Here is a 22124-nt window from a genome sequence, read left to right on the forward strand (position 1 = left end):
CAAATATTTTATGAACAGCAGTTTGTTTCTCACCTGTTCTACCTACTCCCCAGGACCTGGGAGTAGTACTTTAAATGTGGGCTGACCTCGGGAAGGTTATCCTTTCTGAATCTGAGCCGGATAAAAGATCTGGCTCAGAGATATACCAGGCATATCTCTGGTTAGAAGATCCTAAATCAGTCCAGTAGATTCCATAGTGGTTCTCATGGTGTCCCTCAAGACGGAGCTCACTGGCTAGTCCCTGCGATATCTCCATGAAGCATTATAGAAAGGAGGCAGTGTGCATACTATAATATATAATAACTTGGGCCCTGCAGTCAGAATGCCTGAGTTCAAATCGCACCTGCCTACTAATTAAGTGAGTTTAGATAAATAAGGTATAATCTTCAATTTCCTCTTCTATAAAGTAGGAGACATAATGTTACCTACTTCACAGGGTAGTTGGAAGAACAAATGGCCAAACAGACATAAAGTGCTTTGCAGAATGTTGGGCGTGCAATAGGCCCAATAAATGTTAGCTGTAATTATTATCGCCATTTTTCTTGATTGCAGCAGTTTCCATTGTGATCCCAAGCCAGTCCCTATGAATGCTTTTCCATCCTATGCCTTTCAGACTATTCTGGGAGCCACATTTTCCCCTGCCTTTTCTGCCAGCACGCCTTTGGCTTGGGTTTTTACTAGGAGGACCGAAGTACAGTGTCCAGGAATGGCACCAGTTATACTGCATCTTGCCTTATATTACCTTAACCTGTACTGTAAAGGCCAACTCGAATTGCCTGAAAATCCATGCTGTACCGTGAGTGATTTGGGCGGTGCACACACTCTGTACACCGGCATTAAATAAAGTGAATAATGCTGACTGTGTGTGTGCACCCAGCCAGATTGCCCAGCTTTCTTAAATCATTTAGGCACACTTAATCTAATGGAACATGTTATGACTTCAACAGCTTCTGAATAAAAGTTGGAGGAAAGAAAAATCTGAAACGTGGCACCAACTAAAATCCCCATAACAGTTATTTAAGGCAGCTGAAGCACTTCCACGGAAACTGGGCTCTGTTGGAGAAATAGCCACTCCTCTTACAGAATGAAACCTCATTGTTTTTTTTTTTTCTTTTTGCCTTTTAAAAAATTTCCTTCTTTTATTTTTAGATTTTGGATGAGAATGGGACTCCAAATCAATTTTTAGGCTATTTCTTCCTTGTTCTGCTTGCTCAGAACGGTCCTTTTTATCTTGCTTCTGCCCCTGGTGGTGTCATCTTGGGCGAGTTACTTGACCTCTCCTGGCTTTGCTTTCTTCATTTGGGTGTTTGTGCTGGGCGATCTTTGTGGTACCTTCCCGCTGTTAACATTCTTTTGATTTCATGATTTCTCTTCCTTATTATTACAGAAAGCACAAGTGTTGTGCCTTAAGCCTAAGATAGGACAGTATTTATTGATCAAGTTGAAAAACCTCTACTTTCCACATTCCAGGGCTCTGAGTTTGGGCTCAGAGAGTTACAGTGGCTTTTAGGCAGTTTTTGTGCGAAGGGTGGTTTTGGATTTCTTTTCTGTTTTTCTGTAGACCTTATTTGGACGTCTGGCCTTTTGATCTTGGTAGAGAATACTGTGTCTTGACACACACCAATGCCTTAACCCTTGGCATGTTTCGGAAGCCCACAGGCAGGGTCCTGAGGTTGCCTGAGTCACCATTAATGAACCAAACTGCCTGCAATGCTCCAATGGCTGCCTTTTGGCACTTGGCAGGAAAATCCTTTTCATGTTAGTTTCAAGGTTGTCAGACATCATTATCCCCAAGTATTAAAAATTTCAAAGAAAGGAGGCACTGTGTTTGATTTATAGAATAATTATCTAGCTTTAGCTCTAACTTGGCTTTGGCAATGGTTTTGCAAGCACTCGAAAATTAAATCCATTTTTTATGGCACTACAAGGTATTATCTCACAGCAAATGATAATTAAACACCTGTGAAATCAATTAGCCCTTTAAGCAGGGAAAAAAAGTTTTCCAATTATGTTTTCGCACCTCAAAAACTTTTATAATTCCAAAACCGGCGCTCGTGGAGAGGGATATGGTCGATCGGCATTACTGAGTCCACTTTCCATTAAGATCATCCCTAAATTTTGCTTTGACTTAATCCTGAGGAAGGCAGTTTGTGGTACCCTTTCCCTTCCAGAGAGGATGCAGTCGCCTTTGGAGCTGACTCTTAGCAGCTATCTATCTGACACACAGCTGAGCTGTCAGCTCCTCTGCAAAGGAGGTTACTCACTTTGTGTTTTGATGCCAAGTTTTACTTGACAGTTTATTTAAAAGCCAAGATTCCTTAATGGAAACCAAGCAACAAGACGTTCCATGTGACAGAATTACTCTCTCTTTAAGGGCCCTGTAGCCAAGAGTTCTGAGCCATCTTCATTCCAAATTCATAACCTGAAAACAGAGTGGTTAATAGCTGAAAACGAACACAGTGGAAAACTGGGAATCATGGCGGGCCTTTCAGCCCCACAGGATCATGTGTGTTTCATCACTGGCTTTGGTAACAAATTAGCTATTCCAGATGCTTCTTTTGGAAAATGATCTGCACTTCTGAAGAATTGAATGGATTTAGGAGAGAGGACATAACAATTTGAGACTCAAAAAGAAGAAAAAGAAACAGGCCTTTGACATCCTCTACATTATGCCTCATATGTACAAAGGCCATTCCAGAAATATGCTTGCTTCATCCTTATTGATACTCATATGTGCTTTAATTTGCATAATACTGTCATCTATACTGTTTCATTACATCCTCAGTAGACTTCATTATTAGGTAGGCAAGACTAGTATGTTTGTCCCATTTTATAAATAAGCATGGATTCAGAACCAGAGTATAACTTGCTTAAAATCAAAGTGACAAAGTCGAGACCAGAACCTATATTTTCTAGGTGTTACTTTATGTAGGCTTCATCCTATCACTCTACATAAACATCTCTTAAAGACATTCCTTTTAAAAAAAAAAATTTCTAAAGACATTTTTAATGGGATCTTGCTTTCATAGCAGATGGCATTTGGAGAAGTTGATGAATCTTAATGTTAACCAGAGACATCAGGCAGATATTGCATAAAGCAAAGACGAGAGAGAACTTGTCTTATATCCTTTTAGAAACTTGTCCTACAGAATTACCCTTGTGAATGTGGCCAGCGTTTTTGGACACTTTATGACCTCACAGGCATTATTCGCTGAGGAATAAGGAGATCTGGCATTCATTCAACAACTATTTCTTAAAAAATGACTATGGTCCAAGCACAAGTCTAGCGGCTGGGGTCACAGCAGTGAATAGGAACAGTTGGCCAGAAAGACAAATATGTGTGTGAATTCAGACAGTGGTAAATCCTAGGACAGAGACGAAATGGGGAATTGGGACAGTGAGTGCTGGGAACACAGGCTGGTCTGCGAGGGCCTCTCTGAGGAGGGACTGTTTGTCTGAAGGCTGATGTGCATCTTGAGGTAGATCTGGGAGAAGAAAAATTCCAGGGAGAGGACATGGCAAGTACAAGTCCATGAGATGGTAATGTGTGTGATGTTTCTAGAAACTGAGAGAAGGACAGTGTAGCTGTAGATGGTGAGTGAGGAGAGGAGCAGTCAGAGCTGTCGGCAGAAGCCAGTTCTCAGGGAGCCCTGTCGGCCAGGGCAAGGGACGTGACTATTATCCTAAGTGCCATGAGGAGTCGGTGGAGGGTTTTCAGCCTGGGAGTGATGTCTTAACGGTATCTTTGGTTGCTTTATGGAAAATGGATTTTAGGGGGATAAGATTGAACCTATTCTGACCTGAAACTATTAAGAACAAGAGTATGCTTCCTGTTGCTCTGCTCACGTGGAAACCCAAAGGAGGAGTAGAATTAAAGAGATATAGGAAAGAGGGGCATAAGGAGACTCTGGTTCCCATGGAATTACAAAACCCAGTAGGGGGCAGCTCCTGGAGGGCTTCTGCATCTTTGTTTCCCCAGTGCTCAGTGTGTCACTTGGCACATAGGAGCTGCTCAACTTTCATTTGTCCAGCAAATAAATATCAGAGCAGGAAGGCATCTTAAGAGCCATCTGGTCTACCTCTCTCCCATCAGATGCTTAAATTATCCCTCTGTCCCACAACCTCTTCCCAAAGTGAGGCCACCTAGGAGTTGGTAGCTGTTTAGCTGCTTCTCAAGGGGAACAGTGCTGAGCAGAGCTGGCTGGAGGAGAGGCAGAGGTGACTCAGTGTCACAGACTCTTTCTCCCAGGGCACTGTTGTGGTTCTGCCAAAGGAAATGGCAGAATCTAGACTTACGGGCTTTCCCAATCTCCAGTGACCAAACCCCTCATGGAGGCTGATCTCGTCAGTAAGCCATATGTGGCATCAGATTGTTCATCATAACAGATTTTTATGTCTCATGGAGGCACGTATGCACCTGTACAAGTATATACTCATACCCAGGTGAGAGAGATTAAACTTTCCATAGACAACTAGCTTCATGCAGCTTTCATATTATGTTGGCGTCCTGTAAATTTTGAGGATGGGCCATCGCTGCCTATGCAAATTTCTGAGGTCTCATTTGCTTGTTCAGTGCAAAAGGCCCAGAGGTGAGCTGGCCCTGACTGTCAAAGTCAGAAGGTGGCGCCCAGGAATGGCAAAGGTAGGAAAGGAGACGGGAAGTGAGGGTAGCTGAAACCAGCATCATTTCATTAGCTGTGTGTAATTGGATTCTCAAGGTATTTTATAATCACTTAAGTGCAAGGAGCAGATGACAGGCTTCAGCACTGACCAAGAATGCAGGGTATGTGAGATTCGCCACTGGACGGCCCCTACGTAGTGTCTACTCTGGTGACGAGAACAGCCCAGCAGGAATTCCAAACATCCTCCTAATCCCAGTGCCGACCGGCTGGTTGTGCAGGGAAGAATGTCTTGGCTCAAGAAGGAAAGGGGTCAGAACATTGGGGTGAGCCCAGTTTTCTTTGGGGGATGAGGAGTCTTCGCCTTTGCACCGATGCAATGTTTATCATGGCAGAAGCCGGGAAGAGGTTCCCCAGTTTTATTTTCTTTAGTCAGACGTGGAGGAAAGCCAGGAGACAGTTCAGTTTGAATAGTGCTGTGCATACATTTAACTTGATTTGCAAATAATGCTGTTTAGCAGGGCTGGTGAAACACACATTCCCCCCCCCCCTTCATCAGTGTGCAGAGAGGACAGAATTTTTAACAAGATGCCAGGCCTTTGAAAATAAAGACAGAAAAGGGATACAAAATGTACAAAAGGAAGACACTATATATAAAAGACACTCTTTTCCATTCTCCAAGTCAGTTGGGCTCAGCCTAAACACAGGAGTGAAGATCATCCTAGGAAGGATTGGCATAATCAAGAGCCAGACATATTGTTATTAGCTAAGCAGAGGTGGTTGTAACGAAGGTCTCATGTCTCTTCTTTGTGTCTCTATTGTTTCTACAGCCCCTCCCGCCCCCCTGCAAACCAATTCACACTGAGCACTTTTCATCTATTTCATACCTATGTTTTGAGTGGCTCCTGCAGGCCAGGCCCTGGTGGCAGGTGTTGGTTCAACAGAAAGTAGGACCATGGTCCTCCCTCCTGGAGCCCAGTGGAAGGAAAACAAGAAAATGGGCAACTTGATCCAGAGGGAGTAGTAGACAGGGAATCCTGGGTGCCATGTGAGCAGCAAGAGGGTCTCTGGGTAAGACTTAGGGATCGGGGAAGGTTTCCTCCAGGGTGGAAGGGAAGACGGGTGTGTAGGGAAGTACCCTGTCCACAGGCTGCTTCCTGGGACTCGGCCTGTCCCTGGGGAGTCGCCATCGAGGCTCGACACCCCACGCTGCTGGCCCCGGTACTGGGCTCCTCAGCTTCAGTCCACACTTCCTGGCCCTGCCGCACTTGGCTTGTCTTCATGGCGCAGAGCCTGGTGAAAGGTTAATGGTGAGATAATGACCTTGGGCTTCCCAGTTGCCCTCGGGTCTGTCCCAGACATATAGCTCCCGCAGTCAGGACCTTGTTGTGCCTTTGGTGGACCCATTTATCCATCTGAGGTCACGGCTGCTCCTGGCTCCTTAATTGTCACTCCCTTCCCTTTCCCCCCTGTACCCAGAGAGCCCCTTATTTAGCACTTTCAGAAATGCTCTATTTCCAACCAGAGAATTTAGACCCACACGTCCTGGAATTGCATTTATCTCAGAGCACTTTGAAATTTGGTATTGCTGAACAGAAAAGCCGGTGCTCCAAAATCTCGCCTCCTTCCGACAGCTTCCTGAGGTTCATGTCCCCTGGCAAAATATATTCAAAATCTTTCATTTCCCCCTTTTCTGGGGAAGTTACTCCTTCCTTCGAGGCAGCTCTGGGAGACAACAGAGCCCTTCTTGTACAAGCCCCACAAAGTACAACTCTGCTACTCGACTTCATCATCTGTAAAATGGGGCCACTTCATGGGTGGTTGTAGAGAGAAAGGGCAGGAATGAACACGGATTGTTGCCCCACCCATGGGAAACATGTAATCAGTGGGGGGATGATTATTATAATTGTTATCATTAATGGCTGTCCTATTTTTGTCACTTGCTTTTACATATTAGCCATTGAGCTGCTATGAAATGGGCGGGAACCAAGGTGGTCTTCTGCATGGTGTACCTGGTACCTGTTAAATTCATTAATATGTGCAGGTGAGGGTTACCACCTGGTCCAGGTTTACAGTTCTTAGCTGTCAGTGGATGTTTAGGGTAGAGATGGGGTGGGGGAGTTTAGACTTGATATGGGATTATGATCCAGTGTGTTCAGACGCAGTGTTTGATTCCAAGGATCCAGCCAACTCTTTCTTCTTCCCTGTGAAAAGCAGGTATAACCATATCCACCTCCTGGGGTGGCTGTGAGGCTTAAATGAGATAATGTGTGTGAAAGAGTCAGTACCTCCTCTGGGGCCTCCCGCCCCAGCCAGAGCCCACACACTGTTCCTCCCTCCCTTCCCGATATTGAAATGGATTTTAAATGGGCATTAAAAAGAAGATGGTCTTCCATGGAAAGCCAGGAAGTGTGAAAGGGTGGACAGCTTGGGATCGGCAGGGTCATTCAGAGGAGCACCACAAAGAAATCATTTCCTAATCCTTGGCCTGACCGGGTGCCCCAGAGGTTCGAGCAGCCGGCAGTGCTCAGGGCACAGTGGCCTGTGTTAGGAATCTCACCATCTCCAAATAGCGAGGGCCTTCCCGCTGGGAGCTACTGAGTCCCTGAGGCTGCAGTCACTCTGGTCACCAGCACCACACACTAGGATAATCCATCTGCGTTTCCCTGACTTCGGAACATAGAGTAGCTCATTCGTGGGCACAGACACTGTATGAGCAGGTGGCGTGAAGAAACTGAGGCTCAGTGAATCCCGTGAATTCACAGAGACCACTGGGGCCTATACTTTTCTGTGTGTAATTTACAAGACAACAAATAGAGATAGAATGGTGACCAATGGACCCATTTTCCAGCTAAAAGATTGGCTCCCACTCATGGGTTTCTCGGTTCAAATCTGTGCCTTGGGCCAATTTCATTTTATTACATGCTATGGATTTTGGGGTTTTCTCAAAAATAATTGAACTTTTAAGCGTCACATCTGGGATAGTCCAAGAAAGGGCCTAAGGCAACATAGATATTAAATAACAGAGCACCATCTTGGACTGAACTCCTGGTGTGACATGGGGTGGAGTTTTGAGTAGAGGAGAAAGAGTCCTTTTAAATGGTAGCCTTTTGTTGCCAATGCTTGAAATTAGGTGGAAGGTTTAGGACTTCACCGTGTGAGAAACATAACTTTCAGACACTCCATTTGTGTGAGCTGCCGAGGAGACAGTATCATGTAGTAGAGAGCAAAGGCCCTTTAGAATCAGAAAGCCTAGAGCTGGAGCCCCGGTGGCTCCGCAGCTGTGACCTACGTTGGCGAGGTTATCGGGCTGTGCGAATGTAATGTCTGCCTGTGAAGTTGGCTTATATCAAGTCCTAAGCGTTCCTTTGGTGACATGTCACTCTTCTGCTTGAACCCTTCAGGGAGTCACGACCGCCTGCACAGGGTCATGTCTGAGGTCCAGGAGATCCTCCCAGGGGGACCCTGCCTGTACCAGCAGCCTCATCGCTCCTCCCCGTCTGGCACACCCCAGACTCTGGGCAGTGTGTCTCACCTTGGTGTCTCTGTTCCTGCTCTGCTACCTCTACCCCCAGAGATGCCTGTCGCCTCCTCTCAGCTCTTTGCCGGACTGATTCTTGCTCTTCCTTTAATATTAGCTCAGAATCTCCCGTCCTCCCAGAGGCATCCCTGCTTCTCACTTTCCCCCCCGAAGCCAAGCTGTGCCTGTTGTTTCTCTTCTCTACGTAACTCCCAGCCCTTGCCTCCATCCTCCCATTTCCCTCACCGAATGACAATCGTTTGATAACACATCTGCCTTCTCCCTGGACCATCAGTTCCTTGAACAGTATTTTGACACATGGTACTAGGCATTACTAGGCATTAGGCATTCAACAAATGTTTGTTGAATGAATGAAAGAAAGCACAGAGGAAGTGCCAAGGAAGCTATTTTATTTCCCTTATCCCAGAGCACTTTGTGTAGCTACAACAGTCATATAAGTCGTTTTTGCGTTCTTTGTTTTTTTCTTCAGGGATGTGATTCTAACCTGGGGGTAAGCAAAGACGATTAAGTACTTATGAGGATGGGGGCTGAGAGGGAGCATATCAGCTGTAGATGTTCACTTACTTTCTAAATCAATACGTGAGACACACTGTAGCAGCATCAGGGGGCGACTAGAATTGCGTGACTACAGGGAGGACGGCCTGGCTCACGTCTTCCCTATCCTCTTTGATTAGCAGAAAGCAGGCTCGCATGGAACTGAGCCTACCAAGGAACTGTGGGAAGCACAGGTGGACCCGTGGGCACACTGCACCAGCATCATCCGTGGCTACGGAGCGTTTGATAATAAGGCAAAATCCTTTCAGTTAGAAGCTGCTGTTGTGATTCACAGCTTCTGTTTTCATTTTATTTTCAAGGGTCTGCTCTACACATCTCCCTGGCTCTGTCTTGGGGCATCCGTTCCTCTTCCGTTTGTTTGTTACGTTTTAGAAATGTTTGTATTCCTCTTGAACTGCTGTAGTTTATACAAAAATGTACGATCACGCAGTGCCTTGCAGCTTCTACTGTATGCACGCGATCTCATTTAATCTTCACATCTTTGAGGCCCAGAAAAGGTAAACAATCTGCACAGGGACGCACAGAGAGTGGTAGATCCAGAAGCCAAGTTCTTCATCCCAGGTTTTCCTACTTAAACCGGCTGTATTTTCCGTTATATTCGGTCGCCTCCCTTCCAATCATATCTATCATCTATGGATTGCTTATAATGTGCCCAGGCTTTAGTTAAAATGTACCATTTAATCCTCACAGTAGAAGTATTATCCCCATTTTGCCAACCAGGAAACTAAGATCTAGACAAATTAAAAACTTTCCCAAGATCATTCAGCTTATGAATAGCCAAGATGAAATTGGAACCCAAGTTTGGCTGGGTCTAAAGCTGCTTAACCACTAAGCTTTTAATCACTAAGCTCTTAACCACCGTGCCAGTGGTTCTCAAAATTTAGGGTGCATCTTAATTATCTGGAGGGCTTGTTAAAACACAGAATTCTGGGCCCTTCCCCCAGAGTTTCTGATTCAGCAGGCCTGGGTGAGGCTGAGAATGTACATTTCTACCAATTTCCCAGACAATGCCACTAGTTGGAAGAGTGTACTTTGAGGACCCCAGCGCTAATGCCACATCGCCCTCCGCCCATATGCTGGTTGCACTGAATTGCTGCCAGCCAAAAAAAAAAAAAAAATGTGTTTCATATGGAGGGGAAGGGCTTCAATTATGCATTATTGTATGGCCCATTTTAAATGGGGTGTATCCCATACATTATTCACTACAACTTTAAGGTTGTTGTAGTGAATTATTTCGGCCGTAGAACGGGTTTGGTTTCTAGGTTAAATACAGGGTCATGTTATTTTTATTGTGTTTTTCATTGAAGTAGTTTATGGAAACTGTTCTGTCTTCTGCGTCATCACTTATACAACGGGGGACTTAATGGCCATCTGAAAAGGGTAACAAAACCATTATTAATTAAAGCTGAAAGTTCTCTGAGATTAGTTGCCTCCCTCATCTACTTACCTTCTTGCTTAGGATCTCATATGTTCGTTATTTCTTGTTTTTAAGAAGTTTATGATTTTGATGTGATTTATATTTCTAAGCTTAAGTCATAGGGAAGAATTAGTCTCTAAAAAGACTGTCCCCCTCCCTTGACTTGTTGTCTCCCCATCTTTTTCCCCAGTCCCTATCCACTGGTTACCACCAACCTGTTCTCCGTCTCTGTAATTATGTTATTTCATGAACACTATATAAATGGACTAATTCAGAATATGTCCTTTTGGGATTGGCTTTTTCACTTAGGATAATTTTCTTGAGGTTGTTGTGTGTATCAATAGTTCATTTCCTTTTATTGCTAAGAAGTATTCTAAGCTATACATGTACCACAGTTGGTTGAATGATTCACCCATTGAAGGATATTTGGATAGTTTCCAGTTTGGGGCTATTAAGGATAAAGCTGCTGTGAACATTCGTGGACAAGTTTCTGCGTGAAAATAAGTTTTCATTTCTCTGGGATAAATGCCCAAGAGTGCAATTGCTGGGTGCTAAGCCCATTTTTAGTTCTAAGAGAAACCGCCAAACCATTTTCCAACGTGGCCGCCGCATTTTACCATCCCACCAGCAACATACGAGTGTTCCAATGTCTCTGCAGCCACATCAGTGCCTGTTGTCATGTGTCCTTTTGATTGTAGCCATCCTACTTGCTGTAAAGTGATACTTCGTTGTTTTCGATTTGCATTTCCCTAAAGACTAATGGTTAAGTATATTTTCATGTGCTTATTGGCACTTTGTATATTTTCTTTGGAACAATGTCTATTCACATCCTTTGCCTGTTTTTATAAATTTATTTATTTTTCTTCACACACACACACTGTATTTTATTTTTACAAGAGATAAATAGACTGACACCAAGCATTGTACATGGATGACCACAACAAAAGCAACAATGATTGCAATTACCAAACATGAAACACACTCATACTATGTCATAATATTGACATTCAGTCCAGTAATCCTCCACTGTAACAGCTCCTTTACTTTGCAGTGAAAATTGATTTGTATATTCTTTGCCTCTGAGTCCTTGTGGGATTTTTTTTTTTTTTTTAAATTCAGACAGAAAGTCACAGAAATTATACTCATCCTCATCAGTTCACTCAGTCCCATGTAATTAATTTTTTTTTTCATCTTGATCTTTTGTTAGCACTTTTATAAGTTCATCAGTTTTTCATTAGAGTTCTGAAAATGCTTATTCATTCAGTTCAGCAGTACAGTCAGTTACCAGAAACCTGTACTTGTCAGAGTCTTTTCCATGAATTTCTTGAAGATGAAACCCTTTTATAGGAACATATTTGCAAAATCATCAGAGTACACCCAGAACTGTCTGTAAATGACAAAAGACTTAAAAATGACCACGGTTAAAGATTTGATGAAAGTTCATAATAATGCAGTTGACAAGAAAATTAGTTATTTCTGAGATATACATTTTAAAGTAATAACTAGGATTATGACTTATAACATTATACCAGAACATATAAGATTTTTAGAAATTTCATGTAATGTCTGAAACATTTATATTAACATATTTCCATACATATTTCCATACAAATACAAATATAAGATTTTTAGAAATTTCATGTAATGTCTGAAACATTTATATTAACATATTTCCATACATATTTCCATACAAATACAAATATAAGATTTTTAGAAATTTCATGTAATGTCTGAAACATTTATATTAACATATTTCCATACAAATAACCCAATGAAAGTTTAGTATTAGTTGTTTTGTTTGTTTTTTTATACTGCAGGTTCTTATTAGGCATCAGTTTTATACACATCAGTGTATACATGTCAATCCCAATCGCCCAATTCAGCACACCACCATCCCCACCTCACCGCAGTTTTCCCCCCTTGGTGTCCATATGTCCATTCTCTACATCCGTGTCTCAACTTCTGCCCTGCAAACTGGCTCATCTGTACCATTTTTCTAGGTTCCACATACATGCATTAATATACGATATTTGTTTTTCTCTTTCTGACTTACTTCACTCTGTATGACAGTCTCTAGATCCATCCACGTCTCAACAAATGACTCAATTTCGTTCCTTTTTATGGCTGAGTAATATTCCATTGTATATATGTACCACACCTTCTTTATCCATTCATCTGTTGATGGGCATTTAGGTTGCTTCCATGACCTGGCTATTGAAAATAGTGCTGCAATGAACATTCGGGTGCGTGTGTCTTTTTGAATTACGGTTTTCTCTGGGTATATGCCCAGTAGTGGGATTGCTGGGTCATATGGTAATTCTATTTTTAGTTTTTTAAGGAACCTCCATATTGTTCTCCATAGTGGCTGTATCAATTTACATTCCCACCAACAGTGCAAGAGGTTTCCCTTTTCTCCACACCCTCTCCAGCATTTGTTGTTTGTAGATTTTCTGATGATGCCCATTCTAACAGGAGTGAGGTGATACCTCATTGTAGTTTTGATTTGCATTTCTCTAATAATTAGTGATGTTGAGCATCTTTTCATGTGCTTCGTGGCGGTCTGTATGTCTTCTTTGGAGAAATGTCTATTTAGGTCTTCTGCCCATTTTTGGATTGGGGTGTTTGTTTCTTTGATATTGAGCTGAATGAGCTGTTTATATATTTTGGAGATTAATCCTTTGTCCGTTGATTCATTTGCAAATATTTTCTCCCATTCTGAGGGTTGTCTTTTCGTCTTGTTTATGGTTTCCTTTGCTGTGCAAAAGCTTTGAAGTTTCATTAGGTCCCACTTGTTGATTTTTGTTTTTATTTCCATTACTCTAGGAGGTGGATCAAAAAAGATCTTGCTGTGATTTATGTCAAACAGTGTTCTTCCTATGTTTTCCTCTAAGAGTTTTATAGTGTCCAGTCTTATATTTAGGTCTCTAATCCATTTTGAGTTTATTTTTGTGTATGGTGTTAGGGAGTATTCTAATTTCATTCTTTTACATGTAGCTGTCCAGTTTTCCCAGCACCACTTATTGAAGAGACTGTCTTTTCTCCATTGTATATCTTTGCCTCCTTTGTCATAGATTAGTTGACCATAGGTGCGTGGGTTAATCTCTGGGCTTTCTATCTTGTTCCATTGATCTATGTTTCTGTTTTTGTGCCAGTACCATATTGTCTTGATTACTGTAGCTTTGTAGTATAGTCTGAAGTCAGGGAGTCTGATTCCTCCAGCTCCATTTTTTTGCCTCAAGACTGCTTTGGCTATTCGGGGTCCTTTGTGTCTCCATACAAATTTTAAGATGGTTTGTTCTAGCTCCGTAAAAAATGCCATTGGTAATTTGATAGGGATTGCATTGAATCTGTAGATTGCTTTGGGTAGTATACTCATTTTCACAATGTTGATTCTTCCAATCCAAGAACATGGTATATCTCTCCATCTGTTGGTATCATCTTTAATTTCTTTCATCAGTGTCTTATAGTTTTCTGCATACAGGTCTCTTGTCTCCCTAGGTAGGTTTATTCCTAGGTATTTTATTCTTTTTGTTGCAATGGTAAATGGGAGTGTTTCCATAATTTCTCTTTCAGATTTTTCATCATTAGTGTATAGGAATGCAAGAGATTTCTGTGCATTAATTTTGTATCCTGCAACTTTACCATATTCATTAATTAGCTCTAGCAGTTTTCTGGTGGCAGTTTTAGGATTCTCTATGTATAGTATCATGTCATCCGCAAACAGTGACAGTTTTACTTCTTCTTTTCCAATTTGTATTCCTTTTATTTCTTTTTCTTCTCTGATTGCCGTGGCTAGGACTTCCAGAACTAAGTTGAATAATAGTGGTGAGAGTGGACATCCTTGTCTCGTTCCTGATCTTAGAGGAAATGCTTTTAGTTTTTCACCATTGAGAATGATGTTTGCTGTGGGTTTGTCATATATGGCCTTTATTATGTTGAGGTAGGTTCCCTCTATGCCCACTTTCTGGAGAGTTTTTATCAGAAATGGGTGTTGAATTTTGTCAAAAGCTTTTTCTGCATCTATTGAGATGATCATATGGTTTTTATTCTTCAATTTGTTAATATGGTGTATCACATTGATTGATTTGCGTATATTGAAGAATCCTTGCATCCCTGGGATAAATCCCACTTGATCATGGTGTATGATCCTTTTAATGTGTTGCTGGATTCTGTTTGCTAGTATTTTGTTGAGGATTTTTGCATCTATATTCATCAGTGATATTGGTCTGTAATTTTCTTTTTTTGTAGTGTCTTTGTCTGGTTTTGGTATAAGGGTGATGGTGGCCTCATAGAATGAGTTTGGGAGTGTTCCTTCCTCTGCAATTTTTTGGAAGAGTTTGAGAAGGATGGGTGTTAGCTCTTCTCTAAATGTTTGATAGAATTCACCTGTGAAGCCATCTGGTCCTGGACTTTTGTTTGTTGGAAGATTTTTCATCACAGTTTCAATTTCATTACTTGTGATTGGTCTGTTCATATTTTCTGTTTCTTCCTGGTTCAGTCTGGGAAGGTTATACCTTTCTAAGAATTTGTCCATTTCTTCCAGGTTGTCCATTTTATTGGCATAAAGTTGCTTGTAGTAGTCTCTTAGGATGCTTTGTATTTCTGCAGTGTCTGTTGTAACTTCTCCTTTTTCATTTCTGATTTTATTGATTTCAGTCCTCTCCCTCTTTTTCTTGATGAGTCTGGCTAATGGCTTATCAATTTTGTTTATCTTCTCAAAGAACCAACTTTTAGTTTTATTGATCTTTACTATTGTTTTCTTTGTTTCTATTTCATTTATTTCTGCTCTGATCTTTATGATTTCTTTCCTTCTGCTAACTTTGGGTTTTGTTTGTTCTTCTTTCTCTACTTTCTTTAGGTGTAAGGTTAGATTGTTTACTTGAGATTTTTCTTGTTTCTTTAGGTAGGCTTGTATAGCTATAAACTTCCCTCTTAGAACTGCTTTTGCTGCATCCCATAGGTTTTGGGTCGTCGTGTTTTCATTGTCATTTGTCTCTAGGTATTTTTTTATTTCCTCTTTGATTTCTTCAGTGATCTCTTGGTTATTTAGTAACGTATTGTTTAGCCTCCATGTGTTTGTCCTTTTTATGTTTTTTTCCCTGTAATTCATTTCTAATCTCATAGCGTTGTGGTCAGAAAAAATGCTTGATATGATTTCAATTTTCTTAAATTTACTGAGGCTTGATTTGTGACCCAAGATGTGATCTATCCTGGAGAATGTTCCGTGCGCACTTGAGAAGAACGTGTAATCTGCTGTTTTTGGATGGAATGTCCTATAAATATCAATTAAATCTATCTGGTCTATTGTGTCATTTAAAGCTTCTGTTTCCTTATTTATTTTCATTTTGGATGATCTGTCCATTGGTGTAAGTGAGGTGTTAAAGTCCCCCACTATTATTGTGTTACTGTCGATTTCCTCTTTTATAGCTGTTAGCAGTTGCCTTATGTATTGAGGTGCTCCTATGTTGGGTGCATATATATTTATAATTGTTATATCTTCTTCTTGGATTGATCCCTGGATCATTATGTAGTGTCCTTCCTTGTCTCTTGTAACATTCTTTATTTTAAAGTCTATTTTATCTGATATGAGTATAGCTACTCCAGCTTTCTTTTGATTTCCATTTGCATGGAATATCTTTTTCCATCCCCTCACTTTCAGTCTGTATGTGTCCCTAGGTCTAAAGTGGGTCTCTTGTAGACAGCATATATATGGGTCTTGTTTTTGTATCCATTCAGCCAGTCTATGTCTTTTGGTTGGGGCATTTAATCCATTCACATTTAAGGTAATTATCGATATGTATGTTCCTATGACCATTTTCTTAATTGTTTTGGGTTTGTTTTTGTAGGTCCTTTTCTTCTCTTGTGTTTCCCACTTAGAGAAGTTCCTTTAGCATTTGTTGTAGAGCTGGTTTGGTGGTGCTGAATTCTCTTAGCTTTTGCTTGTCTGCAAAGCTTTTGATTTCTCCATCAAATCTAAATGAGATCCTTGCCGGGTAGAGTAATCTTGGTTGTAGGTTCTTCCCTTTCATCACTTTAAGTATATCATGCCACTCCCTTCTGGCTTGCAGAGTTTCTGCTGAGACATCAGCTGTTAACCTTATGGGAGTTCCCTTGTATGTTATTTGTCATTTTTCCCTTGCTGCTTTCAATAATTTTTCTTTGTCTTTAAGTTTTGCCACTTTGATTACTATGTGTCTTGGCGTGTTTCTCCTTGGGTTTATTCTGTATGGGACTCTCTGCGCTTCCTGGACTCGGGTGGCTATTTCCTTTCCCATGTTAGGGAAGTTTTCGACTATAATCTCTTCAAATATTTTCTCTGGTCCTTTCTCTCTCTCTTCTCCTTCTGGGACCCCTATAATGCGAATGTTGTTGTGTTTAATGTTGTCCCAGAGGTCTCTTAGGCTGTCTTCATTTCTTTTCATTCTTTTTTCTTTAGTCTGTTCCGCAGCAGTGAATTCCACCATTCTGTCTTCCAGGTCACTTATCCGTTCTTCTGCCTCAGTTATTCTGCTATTGATTCCTTCTAGTGTAGTTTTCATTTCAGTTATTGTATTGGTCATCTCTGTTTGTTTGTTCTTTAATTCTTCTAGGTCTTTGTTAATCATTTCTTGCATCTTCTCAATCTTTGCCTCCATTCTTATTCCAAGGTCCTGGATCATCTTCACTATCATTATTCTGAATTCTTTTTCTGGAAGGTTGCCTATCTCCACTTCATTTAGTTGTTTTTCTGGGGTTTTTTCTTGTTCCTTCATCTGGTACATAGCCCTCTGCCTTTTCATCTTCTCTATCTTTCTGTAACTGTGGTTTTTGGTCCACAGGCTGCAGGATTATAGTTTTTCTTGCTTCTGTTGTCTGCCCTCTGGTGGTTGAGGCTATCTAAGAGGCTCGATGGGAGGCTCTGGTGGTGGGTAGAGCTGACTGTTGCTGTGGCGGTCAGAGCTCAGTAAAACCTTAATCCACTTGACTGTTGATGGGTGGGGCTGGGTTCCCTCCCTGTTGCTGTGGCGGTCAGAGCTCAGTAAAACCTTAATCCACTTGACTGTTGATGGGTGGGGCTGGGTTCCCTCCCTGTTGCTGTGGCGGTCAGAGCTCAGTAAAACCTTAATCCACTTGACTGTTGATGGGTGGGGCTGGGTTCCCTCCCTGTTGGTTGTTTTGCCTGAGGCAACCCAACACTGGAGCCTACCCGTGCTCTTTGGTGGGGTTAATGGCAGACTCTGGGAGGGCTCACGCCAAGGAGAACTTCCCAGAACCTCTGCTGCCAGTGTCCTTATCCCCACGGTGAAACAGAGCCACCACTCGCCTCTGCAGGAGACCCCCCAACACCAGCAGGTAGGTCTGGTTCAGTCTCCCCCAGGGTCACTGCTCCTTCCCCTGGGTCCCGATGCACACATTACTTTGTGTGTGCCCTCCAAGAATGGGGTCTCTGTTTCCCCCAGTCCTGTCAAAGTCCTGCAATCAATTCCCACTAGGCTTCAAAGTCTGATTCTCTAGGAATTCCTCCTCCCGTTGCCGGACCCCCAGGTTGGGAAGCCTGATGTGGGGCTCAGAACCTTCACTCCAGTGGGTGGACTTCTGTGGTATAAGTGTTCGCCAGTCTGTGAGTCACCCACCCAGCAGTTATGGGATTTGATTTTACTCTGATTGCGCCCCTCCTACCGTCTCACTGTGGCTTCTCCTCTGTCCTTGGTCGTGGGGTATCCTCCTTGGTGAAGTCCAGGGTCTTCCTGTCAATGATTGTCCAGCAGCCAGTTGTGATTCTGGTGCTCTCGCAAGAGGGAGTGAGAGCACGTCCTTCTACTCCGCCATCTTGGTTAATCTCCCTATAAATTTATTTATTTATTTATTTTGACTGCGTTGGGTCTTTGTTGCTGTGTGCGGGCTTTTCTCTAGTTGTGGTGAGTGAGGGCTACTCTTTGTTGTGGTGCGTGGGCTTCTCATTGTGGTGGCTTCTCTTGTTGTGGAGCATGGGCTCTAGGCACGTGGGCTCAGTAGTTGTGGTTCGCAGGCTCTAGAGCGCAGGTTCAGTAGTTGTGGTGCATGGGCTTAGTTGTTCCGCGGTATGTGGGCTCTTCCTGGACCAGGGCTCGAACCCGTGTTCCCTGCATTGGCAGGCGGATTCTTAACCACTGTGCCACCAGGGAAGCCCCCATTTGTCTGTTTTTAAATTGGATTATTTGTCTTTTGATTGTTGGGTTGTAAGAGTTCTTTACCTTTTCTGGATAAAAGTCCCTTGTCAGATTTATGATTTGCAAATATTTTCTCTCTTCTATAGGTTGTCTTTTCACTTTCTCGATGGGAACTGGGGATAGAGGGAGACCAGTCTTCTCAGCTGTACTCACCTACGTTAGAACTTCTATTAGGCAGAGCTGATGGGAGTTGTTGATGGAGCAGATCTTGGCTCAGATGCTCCAGACGCTCTCAGTTCTTGCCGAGATTTGGTAGATTTTCTTGAACAAATGTTTTTCCATTTGTCATCATGACCTTAGGACAATTTCCAGAAACTTTCAATGAATGCTCTTATAATTTGTACCAGTTAAATTATTGTTTTGCTGGGAAGAGTGTCCACAGAATTCCTTAGTGTGTCATTTTGGAAGGCCAGGCTTCCACAGTGTACTTAATACAAATGCCCTCAGGAGATGTTACACCTGAAGTCCTCATCAGTCTTTCTAGTTCTCCGATGAGTCTTTGGTAGATCTAGCAGCTGAAGAAGCATCTTCTCTACACAACATCTGCAAGACTAGAACAGTGCCTGGAACATAGTATTTCTTAAAGGAATGATTGAATAAATGAACAAGTTTAAGCACCTAGAAGGAGGTAGACATGGGGCATGGGAGAACATCAGAGAGCTGAGTGAGAGGGTACCAAATACATACGTGGCTCAATTAGAAAGATTGTCCCCTTTGCAGGCATCATTACTTCTTCAATTGTAATACACAGTAATTCATAGGCTCACTGTCACTAGAGCCCAAGAATGAGGCTGGTTCATGGGTTGAGCATGATTAGAAATCCTAAAATCATTGTTTCAGGTTATGAGTGATTATGTTTCTGTATGTCTTTGTGTGTCAATATAAATACACACATTACACATTGTGTACACGAGCAGATTTCTGTAGACACATATACACACATACATACATACATACAATGGTTATGGAGACTTTTGGAGCAATGGGATACTCTCAAAGGGACATTCTTCTTTCTTACCTAAAAATGATAACATAAAGAATAATGGAATGTTCAAAACAATCTTTAGTCATCTTGCCCAACTGACTCATTTTGCAGATGAGGAAACTGAGGCCCAGAGAGCCCATTGTTTTGTTCTTAATCTCACAGCTTACCTAGTGGGTTCCTGATTCCAGCAAGAATGATTGTCCCCCATCTCCTGTTACCTATTATGTGAATGAACACAAGTTTCAATCATGAAGCTTTATTCACTGCATCAGCAAATCTTCCTATACAACCACTTAAAAATCAACAGCTTGAATAACTGTCATTTGAATTTTTCCTACAAGTTTTCTACCTTTCCTCTCGCTCCACTCCTTCCCTACAGTAAATTTTGCAACTGGCAACTTTGAAACTTGTTACAATCCAGCACGTTAATAGGGTTTTACATTTTAGCAGCCTAATGATGAGGAGGTAGGGCCTTCTGTTCTAGCCCCTCAGGGGTTTCTATTCTGGGCATTTATAAAACTTTGCTGTAGCCTCAAGTATATTTGACCTTTTTATATTAAAAAAAAGTTTCAGTTTAAACTTTATACGTATATATTATGTGTATGTACATATTTCACTCTTCTCCACTGATTAGGTAGATAATCAGACATTATCAACAGTTGAACTTGAAGATACTTGTCAATTATTTCCCTATGTTTGGTAAGGAAGAGAAGCCATTACTATCATAATTTATTAGTATTTTCATTTAGCTAGATTTGAGCCCTCTTAAAAATCTTTTCTGCTTTGAGGTCTATTTTGCAGTTTAGTTAATGCAGCAAGGGTTTTCTTTTTTCTTTTTCTTTTTCTTTTTTTTTTTAAATTTTACTCTCAATGGAGATAATCTTAATCCATTCACGGTGACCTTTCCTTGTGCAAATTAGTTGTACATGCTTGTTTAAGTAAATGGTCCTTTGCATGATGTCTCTTCTTAATGATGGGTTTATAATCAAAAATTGACTTATTCCCATATGCCTAGTTTGTGTGAGAATATAAAAATAGATGTGGACTTGAAAAATATAAACGTATATATCAGTATACCCAAAAGAGGAGGGAAGAATCCAATGCCTTCAGGCTATGATTAAATTAGACTATTAGAGTCAGAAAATGCTGGTGACATATGCTACTGTCAAAGTCACCTGTCTGCCGAGCCTGGGAGGCTCTTGAAAAAGGAGAGTGATTTCTTCCTGGCTCTGAGAAACTGGGCCTTCACAGGACCTGGGCCATCTCCAGTTTCCCAAGTTTTCTGAAGCTCCAAATGAACTTTCAACTGTGTGTTTAGGAATGTATTTGTGGAAATCATTTATATTTATATTTATTTATTTATTTTTAAAAGATTTCTAGTTTAATTAATTAATTAATTTGGCCATGCTGTGCGGTCTGCGGGATCTTAGTTCCCTGACCAGGGATTGAACTCATGTACCCTACATTGGGATTGCAGAGTCTTAAGCACTGGACTGCCAGGGAAGTCACTGGAAATCATTTTTATAGTGCTAGCCCTGAATAAAATGAGATGCTTGTTACCCTTCCTGCACTTCACCGGTATAAAGAGACAGGTGACGTTCATATTACATTTTGTATTTTTTCAAGGGTAGAAACAGTGTGATACAACTAAATGGTGTTTGAGGAAAAGAAACAATCATCTCTTCTGCTGCTCAGGTTCCCACAGACCCCACCGTTTTTTTTCTCCTGTTATTCCTCTTTCCCCATTTCTTGGTCTGGCTCCTTCTCTCTCACCTCCATGCCAACCATTCTTATACAGGAGTGTTTGTCTGGGGTAACCAAATGTTCTTGGTTAAAAGTAGAAACTCCAGCTTGAAGGAGAAACTAAATGTTTTGTGCTTGGAATGGAGGTTTCCTGAGTAGGTTTTAGTAGCATGGGTTCGTGGGGTAGGAAACAAGAACAGCCTTCATTTTACTCAATGACATGGCATTAAAAAAGAACAACTAGCAGTGAGTACTTTTTAAGCTTATGGGGGCAACCTATTTTCATCCAACACAAAAATCTGACTTGGGAAGCAAAAGCTGGGCAAGCCAAAATTTTGCTGGGACCATCAGACTTGTCTTTTATGTACTGTTTGCAAAAGGCCCTAATTTCTTTGTCCAATGTGATGGTTCACATTTCTTCTCCTTCATGCAACAACCCTGCCCACCTCCCGCCCTGGAAAAGTGAGGCTTGCCTGTGTATCGCCGAGTTGCTCTGGGTAATTTCTGGTAGGTGTGCACCCACCCCAGGTGTGTTCATTCATCCTCCCTGACCCTCTCCGCTGCCCCATTCCTAAGGCGTCTTTGTTTGCTGATGGCTCCTCCTCTTTTTCTAGGTATGATTATCGGGAAATGCTGCACAATGCCACTTTCTGTCTGGTTCCTCGTGGTCGCAGGCTTGGGTCTTTCAGGTTCCTGGAGGCTCTGCAGGTAAGAGACCCTGATCCTCCCCAGAATAGGGCTGAGGACTCAACGTCAGACTGGGGCGGAGTTTAACCGTAGCACTTCTCCTGGGGTCTAAGCCGAACTTGCCTTGAACACGTGAAATCTGTTTTCCCAAGAAAATCTGCAACATTTTTATGAGTGGGGGGCGGGGGCGGAGGGAGGATTTACTCCCTGCCTTTGGACATGAGGAGATTCGATGGGAATCTCAAGGGAGGGTGAGTTCTTCAGAGATGTGTTTACAAACAGAGGGCACATCTGCTTGCCCACCAGGCAGCCGACCTGGGCTCCACAGAGACTCAGACCTCCTCCTGGAAGCCAGTCTCAAGAGCAATGAAAATGGCTGATGGGTGGT

The 22124-nt window shown here is 42.0% G+C and overlaps 1 protein-coding gene across 2 annotated transcripts in view; it reads left to right on the forward strand.

The window, feature by feature from the left end:
* The window catches only part of EXT1 (exostosin glycosyltransferase 1), a 300026-nt gene that overhangs the window by 235301 nt on the left and 42601 nt on the right, over window positions 1-22124 (forward strand). For both annotated transcript variants that reach the window (XM_082364303.1, XM_082364302.1), the window contains exon 2: window positions 21664-21757. In XM_082364303.1, coding sequence (XP_082220429.1) covers window positions 21664-21757 — 94 coding nt within the window. The remainder of the gene's footprint in view (window positions 1-21663; window positions 21758-22124) is intronic.

This window comes from Balaenoptera borealis (genome assembly GCF_965194805.1).
Source record: "Balaenoptera borealis genome assembly, chromosome: 17".
Lineage (NCBI taxonomy): Eukaryota > Metazoa > Chordata > Mammalia > Artiodactyla > Balaenopteridae > Balaenoptera > Balaenoptera borealis.